This window comes from Monodon monoceros, unplaced genomic scaffold (genome assembly GCF_005190385.1).
Source record: "Monodon monoceros isolate NGI ecotype Baffin Bay Population unplaced genomic scaffold, NGI_Narwhal_1 Super_Scaffold_12, whole genome shotgun sequence".
NCBI classification, from domain to species: Eukaryota; Metazoa; Chordata; class Mammalia; order Artiodactyla; family Monodontidae; genus Monodon; species Monodon monoceros.
This window is the reverse complement of record NW_021703768.1, coordinates 64,372,304-64,387,345: the sequence shown is the minus strand read 5'-3', so window position 1 is coordinate 64,387,345 and position 15,042 is coordinate 64,372,304. Positions and strand designations below refer to the sequence as shown.

At 36.3% G+C, this 15,042-nt stretch overlaps 1 protein-coding gene across 5 annotated transcripts in view; it reads right to left on the bottom strand.

Moving 5' to 3' along the window:
- Window positions 1-15,042, bottom strand: part of MSH3 (mutS homolog 3) — a 182,919-nt gene that overhangs the window by 50,727 nt on the left and 117,150 nt on the right. For all 5 annotated transcript variants that reach the window (XM_029217523.1, XM_029217525.1, XM_029217524.1 and 2 more), the window contains exon 19: window positions 10,576-10,687. In XM_029217523.1, coding sequence (XP_029073356.1) covers window positions 10,576-10,687 — 112 coding nt within the window. The remainder of the gene's footprint in view (window positions 1-10,575; window positions 10,688-15,042) is intronic.

Here is a 15,042-nt window from a genome sequence, read left to right as displayed (position 1 = left end):
AGTAGAATACACATTCTTTTCAACTGCACATGGAATGTTCTCATGCTAGGCCATAAAATAAGCCTCAACAAACTTAAGAGGGTAGAAATTATATCAAGCATTTCTCAATCACAACCATATGAAACTAAAAATCAATTATAGGAAGAAAAATGGGAGAAACACAAACACACAGAGACTAAACAACATGCTACTAAGACACCAATGGATCAATGAAGGAATCAAAGAGGTAATCAGAAAATACCTTGAGACAAATGAAAATGGAAATGCAACACTCCAAAATCTATAGGATGTAGCAAGAGCAGCTACAAGAGGTATGTTTATGGCAATACACACCTACCTCAAGAAACAAGAAAAATGTTACATAAACAAGCTAACCTACCATCTAAAGGAATTAGAAAAAGAAGAACAAAGGTCAAAGTCAGAAGAAGGAAGGAAATAATACAGATCAGAGAGGAAATGAATAAAATAGAGACAACCACCCTCCCCAAAATAGAAAAGATCAATGAAACAAAGAGCTGATTTTTTGAAAAGATAAACAAAATTGATAAACCTCATTAAGGAAAAAAAAGAGAGAAGGCCCAAATAAGTAAGAAGAGAAATAATAATTGATATCACAGAGATACAAAAAATCATAGGAGAATACTATGAACAGTTATATGCCAACAAAATGGACAACCTAGAAGAAATGGACAAATTTCTAGAAAGAGACAACCTTCCAAACTGAATCAAGAAGAAATCTGAACAAATGATCACTAGGAGTGAAACTGAACATATAATTACTGGTAGTGAAACTGAATTTGTAATTTAAAAAACCTCTCAGTGAACAAAAGTCCAGACCAGATGGCTTCAAAGGGGAATTCTACCAAACATACACAGAAGAGCAAATACCTATCTTTCTCAAACTATTCCAAAAAAAACTGAAGATGACAGACACTCCCAAATTCATTCTATGAGGCCACCATTACCCTGATACCAAAATCAAAGACACTACAAAAAAAGAAAAGAAAATTATAGGTCAATATCTAAGATGAATATAGATGCCAAAATCCTCAATAAAATATTAGCAAACCAAATCCAACAATATATAAAAAGGGTCATATACCATGATCAAGTTGGATTTATTTCAGGGGGTTAAGGATGACTCAATATTCACAAAATCAATGTGATATACCACATTAACAAAAGGAAGGATAAAAATCACATGATCATCTCAATAGACACAGAGAAAGCATTTGACAAAATCCATTCATGATAAAAACAAAGTAGGTATATAGGGAACATACCTCAACATAATAAAGGCCATATATGATAAACCCACAGCTAACATTATACTCAACAGTGAAAAGCTAAAAGCTTCCCCTCTAAGATCAGAAACAAGACAAGGATGCCAACTCTCACCACTTCTATTTAACATAATATTGGAAGACCAAGCCACAGCAATCACACAAGAAAAACAAATAAAAGGCATCCAAATTGGAAGAAAATAAGTAAAACTGTCACTATTTGCAGATGACATAATACTATATATAGGAAACCCTAAAGTCTCCACCAAAAAACTATTAAAACTAATAAATGAATTCAGTAAAGTTGCAAGATACAAGACTAATATAAAAAAATCAGTTGCTTTTCTATACACCAATAGTGAACTATCAGAAAGAGAAAAGCAAGAAAACAATCCATTTAACATCACATCAAAAAGAAAAAAATACCTAGGAATAAACCTAACCAAGGAACTGAAAGACCTATACTCTGAAATCTATAAAACATTAATGAAGGAAAATGAAGGTGATACAAAGAAATGGAAAGATATCCCGTGTTCATGGACTGGAAAAAATATTGTTAAAATGTCCATAATACCCAAAGCAATCTGCAGATTTAATGCAATTCCTATCAAAATACCCATGACATTTTTCACAGAACTAGAACAAATAACGTTAAAATTTATATGGAACCATAAAAGACCCCTAGTTGCCAAAGCAATCTTGACAAAAGAGAACAAAGCTGGAGGTATCACCCTCCCAGACTTCAGACAATACTACAAAGCTACAGTAATCAACACAGCATGGTACTGGCACAAAAACAGACACAAAGATCAATGGAACAGAGTGGAGAGCACTGAAATAAACCCACACACTAATGATCAATTAATTTACAACAAAGGAGACAAGAATATACAATGGAGAAAAGACAATCTCTTCAATAGGTGGTGCTGGGAAAACTGAACAACTACATTTAAAAGAATGAAATTGTAACACTTTATGACAACATATATAAAAATAAACTCAAAATGGATTAAAGATCTGAAACCATAAAACTCCATAAATCATAGCAGTATTTTTGGGGATCAGTTTCCTAAAGCAAACGAAACAGAAGCTAAAAGAAACAAATGGGACCTAATTAAACCTAAAAGCTTTTGCACAGCACAGAAAACCATCAACAAAACAAAAAGACAACCTACTGAATGGGAGAAAATATTTACAAATGATATGACCAATAAGGAATTAATATACAAAATATATAAACAACTCAGCATCAAAAACACAAACAACCGCATTAAAAATTGGGCAGAAGACCTGAATAGACAGTTTTCCAAAGAAGATATACAGATGGCCAACAGGCACATGAAAAGATGCTCAACATCACTAATCATTAGAGAAATGCAAATCAAAACCACAATGAGATATCACCTCACAGCTGTCAGAATGGCCATCATCAAAAAGTCTACAAATAAAAAATATTGGTGAGGATGCTGAAAAAGGCAACCCATTTACACTGTTGGTGGGAGTGTAAATTGGTGTAGTCACTATGGAAAATAGTATGGAGGTTCCTCAAAAAACTAAAAATAAAACTACCATATGATCCAGCAATTCCACTGCTGGGTATGCATCTGAAGAAAACAAAAAAACACTAGTTTGAAAAGATTCATGCACCACAATGTTCACAGCAGCATTATTTACAATAGCCAAGATATGGAAGAGACCTAAGTGTCCATCAACAGGTGAATGGATAAAGAAGATGTGGTATATATATATATATATATATATATATATATATATATAAAATGGAATAACACTAAGCCATAAAAAAGAATGAAATTCTGCCATTTGTAACAATGTGGATGGACCTAGAGAGTATTACACTTAGTAAAATAAGTCAGACAGAGAAAGACAAATATTTTATGTTACCACTTACATGTGGAATCTAAAAAGTAAAGCAAACAAAGGAATATAATAGAATAGAAATTGACTCACAGATATAGAGAACAAACTAGTGGTTACCAGTGGGGAGAGGGAACAGGGGAATGGCAAGATAGGTGTAGGGAATTAAGAGATACAAATTACTATGTGTAAAATAAATAAACTACAAGGCTATATTGTATAGCACAGGGAAATATAGCTATTATTTTGTAACAACTTTAAATGGAGAATAATCTATAAAAATACTGAATCAATATATTGTACACCTGAAATTAATATAATACTGTAAGTCAACTATACTTCAACTAAAAAGAAAACACATTTATAGCAGAATCATGAGAATAATCTGGCCATAGAATTAAATTAAGCTTACAACTCAAACATATTTTATGGTATGCATTATTGTTGCTCTGCTTTGTCATTAGGTACAAAGTCAACAGGGTATGCACATTATTGTAATCACTCTTACTTTTAACATTTATATAGACAAAACAAGCATTTCTGGGAGTATTTGTTCTGGGAGAAGAGAGGAAATGGAAAGTTTGTGGTCTTTGCTCTCCTCCCACACTACCTCAACTTGACTAGTTTCAAGTATCATTCTTGTAACAAATATGTGAGCTCCTACTATGTGCCCACATGGTAGTAGGTTCTAAGGCACCTTCTTGATCTCAGGGTAAGAAACTGTGACCAGGATTCTAGTGTCCATCCTGCCCCACTCTAGAATACTTGGGCTGTGGATTTCCCTTGGGTTACAGAGATCCACAGGGTTTGAGCACTTCCTGGGAATCTTCCTGCTGTGCGTATTTGACTCATTTTCCTCCCTCTTACAAATTTAGAAGCCACCAACCACACTTTTCCCTTTCTCCCTCCCAAAAAGGTAAATTTATATTATTTATATTAAAAAAAACAAAAACAAAAACCACAAACAAACAAAAAACTCCGCCTTGGATTGCTATAAAAAAAATCCATCCATTACGAAGTCATTTGGTTTAAAAAGTAAACAATCCTGAGACTGCTGTGGGTTATGGTGGCATTTCCCAAGCAGTACTGAGACAGGCTGGGACCTGGGACCCTTTGCTGCAGTGCTTGCACCTGGACAAACGTCTCCTTGAGAAACAAAATACAAAGAAACTATATGAGACTAAAAACAGCTGCATGAATGCGCAGTTGGGGTAAATTTTGGATAACAACATACAAAGAGACCAAAAACCGAACTGCCACTTCTGAAGAGCCGGGAGCAAAAGCAGGGTACTGAGCATGCCCCCTGCATACAGCACCACCAAAGGGGTGGGCGAACCCCCTAAGCCACTCTCCAGCCCATCCCTTGGACACACCCCTACCCTCACCCCATATAAGGAACCAGCTTGGCCTCCCTGAGTGAGCCAGAGAACCTGTTGCTTGTTCTCACTCCTCCTTGCTGAGGCAGGGGCCCCAGTAAAGCCTTGCCTGAATTTCTTGTTTGGCCTCTTATCAATTTCTATTGATTAAGGAGGCTAAGAACCCTGGTTGGTAACAGTATGTCTTGGCAAACTGTCTTGGTCTGCTTCACAGGTTACAGGTGTTCCAAGATGCTGACCCTCAACGTGGCAGGTGGAGCTGGGGCAGTCAGAGCTCCCAGGACAACCTCCTTTTTCTCCGAGCAACCTTTTCCTTCTCCTTTTATGCCAGTGTACCAGCACTAGCATCATTTTGTTGGTGTGCTGTGAAGTGAAAAAGGTTGGAAAGCACTGGCTTGCCTTAGCATACTTTCATGTTTTGGGAAATAGTTCAAGACTATTCAACTTAACCCCTGGCAGTCAACTCCCCTTTCTGGGCCTTGGTTTACTCACAAGTATGAAGAGGTGGTTACACTAAATGATCCCTAATGTCCCTTTCTAGTTCTACAGTATAATTACTGTGGAAGTTGTGAACTTCCCATATAACATCCTGAAAAATAACATTTTGTGAAGAAGAAAAAAGCACAGATTTGGAGTAAGACTTGGAGACTGCTCAAGACTTCAAGTTAATCCTTATTTAACAAATCTGATTAGATGCCTGCTAGGTGCCAGAGAGCCGTGATTGACAGTAGGATTATAACTAAAGCAGAGAAGCAAAGTCCCTGTTCTCTTCAAGCTTATAATCCACTGGGAACCACAAACCAAAAAAAGGCAATTACAATTTAGTGGCATAAAGACTAAACTGGGGAGAAATACAGAGTGTTGTGGGTATGTGACAGGGGTACCCATCCCAGCTTTGGTAGGGAAGCTTTAGTGCGGGATGTGACACCAGGACCAGACTTAAAGAAAAGCAGGAGCTGGAGGGCATGTGGGGTGGGAGGTGGGTGTGTGGGAGGTGGGTGCGGACGGTGTGGGGGAAGATGACATTCTAGGCAGAGGGAAGACCATCTGCCAAGTCCCTTAGTGGCACAGTACGTTGGGAACTATACGACTGGAATTTTAAGCATTAATTCAAATAAGGGAGTGATATGACAGGTTAGGAAAAGCCCTGTGGCTGCAGAGTGGAGAATAAACTGGAGGTGGGCAGATTCAGTGGCTGCTAAGTCTACAAATACTCAGATTATGTAATGAGTCAGGGATGGGAATCAAAAAGGGAGGGTTTAAAAGCGTATTCCTTTCAATTATGCTTGCAGAAGTCAAACAAGGTTTCCTAGAAGAGGAGGCAGAGCCAGGTCTTAAAGGATAAAAAGGAGTATACAATAGCACCTTGTTTTTTTTAATTTTTTGTATTTCTATTTTTTTTGATGTTCAGATGAAACAATAACTGAATGCTAAAAATTAGGTAGGGATATATTTAAAAGATACTTGAAAAATTCTCTTCAGCTAAACCCACTTTCAGTGAAATGACTCTTCTATGTCATGCCTGAGAGGGCTTTTTCTTCAGCCTTCTTTACATTTTTATACAATCTCTCTGAGTGACAGACCCAGAATCTAAACTCCCTGTACATGCATCGTGATGATTCTTAAATCCCTAACTCCAGCTCAGCCCTCTCACCTGGCTTTTATATCCACCTTCACATTGGGATCTCCACCAAATGTCCCACAAGCACCTCAAAGTCACAGTTCCTTTCTATTTGATTCTTTGTTACATTCCTGCCAGAAAACCCAATGTAGCAGGTTAAAAAAAAAATGTTACTAGTTTGTTTATTGACCATTCGGATATCCTCTACTTTGAAATGCCTGTTGAAGCCTGTTGCCAATTTTTCTACTGGATAATCCGTTAGTTCCCTCATAGCCTTTATAAGTACTCCATCAGTGTTAATTTAATTGGATCTATCTCCCACCAAATTAGAGAGGTATTGTGTCTCTTCTTTGTAAGCCTGAAATCAAGCATAATATTGACACAAAGTAACTGTGTCAAAATCTGTAAGAATAAAATATTCATAAAACAATGCTAGTAAAAAATTCATAAATCAATGCAAGATTGTGAGATGTGAAAAAAAATGAGTATTCTTAAAACCGGTTGAGGAAAAGCGGGCAGTAAGTTGGCTTGTTTAGAAGCATTACAATGAGTTCATATAATACAGAATCCAGAAAAGTATAATTACATGTGCAAAAGACCATTTCTTAAAATTACATGACTATCAAAAGCAACGATGCCACTTGACTTTCAGGAAATTATTTTCAGAGTGTATTTTATAATTAACACCTATAAAATATTTAAAATTGAGTTTTACATAGTAAGTTCTTTTTCAACAGTATCCCTATATAGAAATTTATACCCTGCAAAAAAGAATGCACTTCACCATAGCAACAGTTCTATATCAACTCCTACTCAAGTTAGAAAAAGCATATGTAAAAGAAATGAATATTCTGGAATATTCTGAGGTGCTTGCTGGAATAAATCACTCCACTTATTTTGTAAAATTTTAAAAGTAAGAGTTCAACGTTTCTTTGAAACATTCCTGTAATTAGGCTAATTTAGTTTCTCAAATCTTGCTTTTTTAAATAGTGTAATACATTACTTAAAAGACAGGGGAAAAAAGAATAAAAAAGGAAAAAACAAATTCAATGTCAAGAATAACATACTTGATTGGTGTTTTGGGGGATAGGAATAACAACAGGAAATGATGTTTCAAGTGATTTATAAGTAAACCAAGGTACTATATGGTACAACTCTATTACTTTCTCAAGAAAAGTTACACCCTACTGGTATTATGGAAACTGAAAAAGAAATTCTCATGTTCACAGAGACTCCCTGTAATAAGTACTTCCAAGTACTTATTAAGTTGGTTTGATAAATTAAGTAACTTACAAATTCCCTAATGAGAATAAACATGTTTACAGACACTGGGGATCTGGTTATGTACTCCTACAAGTCTTTGGATGATACTGCCAACGAAAAATTGCCACTTGCCATCTGCCTCTACAAGGACTAAGTCACAAACCACTGCAACCACTGACCTTCAACACACCCTGGAAGGATTTCAGGGTGGAGATCAGGAATAAGGCACTCTGTGCTCTGGGAAAAACTGGCAGAACAGGCCTTCAGATAGTTAGATGTTTTCAGGAGGACATTTTGAGCCCAATTCTTGCATCTCCTCATATCTAGAAAAGCACTAAAATCATTAATGGTGACATCTGCTCCTCGTGACTAGCAGCAAGCCTCTGCGAAAACGTGCACTTGACTGCACGCACCCCCTTCACTAAAGTCATATGTAACACTGACCTTCCCCCTACCTCTTTGGAGCAGTTTCTCAGAGCTATCTGAAATGCTGTCTCCCAGGCTAAACCCCTCATTTTGTCCCACATAAAACTCAACTCACAACTCTCACACTGTGCATGCATTTTTTTAGTCGGCAATATCAGAATGTATCGTTAAACTTGATGTAATTCAAAGCATTTCCTTTTACTCACCACCCTTGTGGTCAACCAAATTCACCAGGCTCACATCTCTGTCACCCTTGCTCACAGCCCGAGATGGAATACTCTGTGATATTCCCAACTCCCTTGCTCTCCTGGGCTTCCTTTCTCTGACCTAATTTCCAACTGCTCCCCTACATTTCAATTTTCTCACTATCCTCTGAAAAATTCCCCAATACTTCTATGTTTCTAACTTCCTTGCTTAACATTTCCTTCATACGTTGACTTAGACTGAGAGCTGGCTGTTATTCCCCTGCAGTCCTCTCATTTCAAGGATGAGTTTTTTGCCACATCCTGTCACATGTATCTCAGGGTTCAAACGTTCTCCCATATCTGCTTCCTCAGGGCTTTACCATCTCTACTTGTCTTCACCACAGGCATCTACATCTACCTCCAGGTCACCAGTCTCCATCCCTCACAATCTCTGACACCTGGACCACCTTCACCTTCCACTACAAATCCTGTTGTTTTAGATGATTTCAATGTGCATATGGTTGCCTTTTTCTCAAATGCTGTTCCCTGATCTCCTCATCTCCGAAGACCTTCTCCACTTCCGCTACTCACCTTCCATGGCCATACCTAGGATCTTGCCCTCACCCAGAACACTACCTCTGAAATCTTGAAGTCACGCATCTCATTCTCTGATACAATCTCTCTCACTTAACTATTCCCTACATATTAATCTTTCATCTCATCACCAGATAATATTCCTCTGTGTTGACAAAGACTCCCTCCTTGACTAAATTCTAGTCAGGCTCTTCTGAGCCCTCTTCTTGACTAGGCCCCAACCTTGGCCTATAACAACTGCAACCCTCTCAGCACAAATGACTTCATTTACCCTCCCCACTAAGAGACCAGAACAAAAGCCAGCAGAGCTTCTAACTGCTCAAGGCTGCATTCTTGGGATGACCCCAGTCCCCCTTAAAGTGCCTGCCTACAAAAGCACAACACTGCCAAGAGAGAATTTATACTTGTTCCAGCCAAAACGTGGTGATAGGCAGATAGACCCCGAACCTTCTCTTAGAGCAGTTACTTCAGAAAGCTTGCAATTATAAATCCTTTCTCTGCCCCTCTAAGAGGTAAATCTTCTACCACCTAGAACTGCGTGAAATGCAAACATTGAAATGCAACCATTCATTGAAATGCAAACATTCATGGAGATAACTCTCACTGTCCTTCTCAGTCCCTGTGGGAGGGTATTAGCAACAGTTGCCAGTTAATAAACCCAGAAGGGTCTCACACTAACCAAACCCCTTTCTCAATTTTTCTGCTCCCACTTCCTTGAACCTGCCCACGCCCACCACTCCTCCCTACTCCCTCATTCTCCCTTTAAGACACCCAGTCACCTCTGTACAAACTGAAGTTGAATTCAGTTCAAGCTGGACTCTTTTCCCTATGCAATAATATTACTGAATAAAACCACCCTTGCCACTTTAATTAGTGTGTGGTAGTATACAGCTCTGTTTATCTTTGACAGTGTAATTCTATGTAACACACTAACACACACACACACAGAGTTCACTTTTTTCCCCAGCTTTAATCATTCTCTTGCTAGTATTCTCAATCCTTTAGGGAAAAAAAAAATCTAAATTCCTTAGCATGGCTTTAAACAAATTGGCCTCTTCCTTATTTCTGACACTTTTTTCTTTACACTCTATGTCCCAACCTTCCTCAACATCTTTCAGTTCCCTGAACCCACCCTGTCTCACTCCCAGACTCTACCATGCTGGTTTCTGACCTGGAATACTCCTCTCCATTTCCCTGGCCTGCAGTGACTCACTCTCTTCAGTCAATATTTCATCCCTGGGAAACTTCGCAAATGCTCCCCCTACATTGGGTTAGGTCAACCTGCTACGTGCTCCATGACACCTGGTCTCCTGTACCCTAGCCTGACCAAGCTGTATTGTAATAAACTATCTTCTCTGCTAGACCACCAGCTCTCTAAGGGCAGGGATATTTCTGTCTTGCTTCCCACTCTCTGTCCTAATACTCTGCTTCACTACCTGGGGCTAAATAGGAACTCAGTAAGTATGTGTTAAATGAATAAGTATTTTAAATCATTAATGTAGTATAAGAGAACTCTAGCCCATATAACAAAAATTCTTATCATTGAAATCAGCTGAAGCATCTGTGATTCTTTAACAGAATGTTTGAAAACAGTAGAGCACAAGACAAAGCCTATACTATACACCAACAGGAATCTGCAAAACCATGGTATGATTCTACCCCATTAGCATCTGCGAGCATTTATTCATATAAAATATTTTCCCTGGATTACCAAGGATAACTAATTAAGGCTAATCCTCTAGTTGCTAAATTGTTCCCTCTATAGATAGTCTTTCATTGGAAATAGCACTGATTCCATAGTTGGTGGTGAATATAAAACTACAGCCAAGGATTAGTTGATTTAAAGCCTAAGGTAAAACTTGTGTAAATTTTTAAAACATTATTTGGTATTTAAAAGTTTGAGATTAGTGTTACCATCTTTCACTTATTTTTGGCGATGATATGGTACTTACCAACAAATTTGTACTATTGGGAACATACTGGTCCTGTTCTCCCAGCAGCACGTCAATCACAGGGTGCCGGCCATTTTTTATTATGATCTTCCTTTCTTCTTGTAGAGTTGGTCTGCGAAAAGAAGCATGTTTCAATTTACAAGGCAACGAAACAAGCTTTAAAAAAATCTCTAAGAGCATGAAAATTTTTGTGGCCAGTCTGTCAGACACACAACAAAACCTTAAACATGGACTTTAAGAACATATGTTCAGAATAAGTCTTTGAGTATAAAAGTTAAATTTCAACTGTGGAATCAGAATTGGAAAGACAATTACTATAATTATAGTGCTCTGAGGCACAAACTTTAGCAGAGTCTTATGAATGCTCTGTAACTACCTTTATAAGATCCTTTTTATTTTTCTACTATTCTCTAAAATATTTTCATTAATAAAATTTACAGTTCAGATTATTGCTACTTAAATCATTTTTAGTAATAAGCAAAATAAAGAAAATCAGGCAAAATTATTTCTAGATTTAATTATTACATTAATAAAAATTGTGTGTTGGACTTGGGAACAGAAGGACCTAAAATTTTCATATTCTGTTTAATTAAAACATCTTTATATGGTCTTTAGTATCTTTCACTTTTTTTGATATAAAAAAAGTTTGTTTGCTTTGCTGGTTTTATTTTTTAAGGTTTTATCTTTCTCTTTTTATCTATAGCTTTATCTATCCAAGCTCTTGTGAGCACTGTCCTTCTCTCAGTCTCCTCCCCAGAGGTTACCACTGAGAGCAGTTTGGAGTCTACTCTTTCCAACCTTCTTCTCTGCATTTAAATTTATATACACTCATTGTATTGCTTTGTGATTTCTTCTTAAAAAAAAAAAAGAATCATACTGTAAGATATCATTCCACAACTACTTTTTTTCCCCCTTAATATTCCTCAATACATATAAAAGGCAGATTTCACCATTTACCATATGGGTCCAATGGACTCTTTCATTTCTTTTTTAAATATTTCTAAGTCATTTTACAAGTAATTTGTAGAACTGCAAATAAAAGAATAGTGAAAAAAATCATGACAAATTTTAGTAAGAATTCAAATACAGCAAATCTCAAATTTTTATTCTATATTTTCCTGGTTTTGAAGGCATATATACCTGGAATGGGCAACACACTGTGAATGTAAATAACTGTTCATAAGCTGTCATGCATGCACCTGGACCATATTCATTTATAAATACTAATCCTAGATTTCAATACATTTCTAATAGGTTTTAGCTTATCATTATTTCTGATTCTTTTACCACTTGCAACAAAAATGCAATGTTTGAAGAATTTTTTGAAATCCTTTAAAGCTCATAATTTTGTAAAAGAGAAGACAAGCCATCTTCTTTGTTCCATAACTGCAAAACATTTTTGCACTTACGTTTATAAATACAATTAGAATAATCAATCAAATGAGTATTTTTATTTTATATCATCGATTTTCTTTCAATCTCCTGCCTTCAGCACCTATTCACCAGCAAACAGCATCAAGTAAATTTTAGCGCACAAATATCATAAAAGAATACTCCCAGACGTCCTTTTAGCAAAACAGGATGGTCCCGTTTCTTGTCACTAAGTATTGCATGCTGTGTGTTTCCTTTGGAATAACAAACTGGATAAGAATACTACATTTCATTTTGCCCTCACAAATAAATTAGTCACACACTAATTCTTGAGTTGGAGACAGTGCACCTAGGATATTATTATCCACACACTCATAATCTGAGATTTTGTTTACACCAGAAATTTCACCACCATCATTAGTATCTAGAGCACTGCTATCTTTCCCTTCACATTCATCTTGTGAATAACCCAGTAACAATGAAATGTCTCCCATCAGTTTTTTTTTCTTTGCTATTATGGGTGAGAAATGAAAAATTCTGAGTTCTCAACTGTGTTCACTCAAAGTTAGAAGCAAACTACAAGAGTGGCATCTCCAGTCTTCTTATATACCTCCTTGAAAGATGATGTAACTCTTCGGAAAATACAATGAGAAAAATGAAGAATGATGTGACAGTGATTTCTATCTTAATTTTGCATCATCATTCTCCAGCTTCCTTCTTATTTTAGACTTTTACAGCATACTGGGAAAAATTGATAAACAGTGATGAAATCATTCCTAGGATGATGAAATAGTAAAGCATTCCAGACATAAGCAAGATAAAAATCATTAAAGATCCCAAAATGCATCTTTGATTTATAAAAGGGTCCAATGGACCCATGTGGTAAACGCAAGACAGAATAAATTTTATTCTCCTTTAAAAAAAAAAAAAGGTAAATTGTCTCTTTGTTCTTTGGAAGACCTTTAAAGAACTCTAAGCTGAAATTAGGTCCAGTGAACCCTGACGGCATGGAATACAGAAGATTACAGATCATTTCTTGTCAGAACTTCAGCATTCTTTGGAAGGTGCTGAATAATAAGTTAGCTGTTCTCCACTGTTGAACATTTAGACTGCCTAGATTTTCACTGTTATAAACAATGCTCCAGTGAACACCCATATATACGTGTGCATGTGCATATTTCCAAGTGTTTCTCTAAGCCAGAGGAAATTCCTGAAGCAGAATTTCCAAATCATAGGGTATGCATATTTGTTAACAGATGAGATACCTGTATCAATTTACCCTCCTACCAGCAGGATATGAAAGGTGACTTTTCATACCCTTATCTAAAGTTGGTATTATCAAACTTTCTAATTTTTAACAGTGTGACCTCATTGCTTTAATTTGCAATCACTGATTCCTAAGGTTGAACGTCTTTTCATCAATTTCTTGGCCACTTGCTGGTCTTTTTCATCTTAACATACTATCAATGACCTCCTCAAGTGCTTAGACTCAGAACTTTCACATATAAGCACATTTCTGAACTTACTCAAAACACCAAGAAATACTACTTTCCTAAATAAATACTTAAATTCTTCTTAAATATATCTGGCTAACAAAACCCCAAGAATGTACACTCACATGTCTCAAAGAAAGTCACTAAAGTATCTTCTGAGTAAACAATTCGAAATCATCCTTTGGAAAAGGACATTTAAAATTACAAGAAAAGGACAGTTTTTGAATTTTAGGGTATAATTTTAAAATACAATTTTTACCTAAATGGGTTATGAATCTACTGTAAAAGAAAAAAGATGAAACCAACTGTAAGCGATATCAGTTTTAAAATAAAATTCTAAGTGCTCTGACAAGTGAAATCAACATACATTCATGGCATTGATATGATTTCCCAGGAAGGTTTTCACTTTAAAATAAAAATTTGACTTTTTCTGCTCTAAAATCTACACTGACTTATTCTGTTACTATCAAAATTACATAATGACAAAACACTTCCTGGTATAGTAAGAAGCAAATGATTATTCAGAGAGCTGAGATGATATACTAGGACAGGACAGTTACAGCAAGAAAGATACGAAAATCATGTTGAGGGCATTTTGTGGCACTGAAGAGAAAGAACTGAGAAAATCTGGATTCTGCCTGAAAAGAATGAAACATTGAACTTGAACAAATTTACTTATTTTATATTTTTAAAATTGCATCATTCTCCTTTAAATGCCCCAGAGAAACAAGACATAATCCATATTAATAAAACAGTATAATGTCCAGAATACGAATTGGATAGAAAGACCTAGAATAAGAACTTCTGCATAAAGATTTAGACTCTAGTGAATAAAGTGTCCTAATAGCATTTAGAAAGAAGAGACTGTAATTATGAAGCCAAATAATCAATTTTAACTGCAATAACTCAGACGCACTGAAATCTTTAAACAAGTTGGAAATCTAAGGAAAAAAGTATAAACTTCAGATACTTAAGTACTAGTTTAAAAGGTATTTTAGATAAACGTTTCCTATTTCATGGCTATTTACACTCAATTTTATGGCTGCTAAAAAAGAAACTGAGTATATTACTTAAAGGTTATGGCATGATTTTTCATTTAAATTTTTCAGGTGGATTTTTCTTAATATAAAATATATAGTATCCAATTAGAATAGTATTTTAGTGTGCAACATTTCCTGAAATTGTCTTACTGATAGAAGAGGTGGTTTGGAACAATCCTACTGAGGACAAGTAAGAGGTTGGATGAAGTACAGAAAACAGCTACTTGAAGGCTCCTGACAACTAACAGGACAGCAAGGAATTACCAGGGCAGGATGTGGGGTAGAACTGAGGGTCAGGGAGACTGTTTGCCAATTACTGAGGGAATGGCTGACACTGAGCACTATGGACAGCTTTAATCTGGATTGAGATACCAAAGGCTGCACATCAGGCATAAGAGTGCATATGAAATGAGAAATGCAGATTCTGAATCTTTGAACCTTTGAATATTTGAGCCTTTGAATCTCTGAATCACCTCAAGCCCTGATAAGGACTAAGTGATGCCAGAACATTTGTGTATTGAGATGTGACTCTTTCAGAAGAAATACAACATCAAATTATTTCT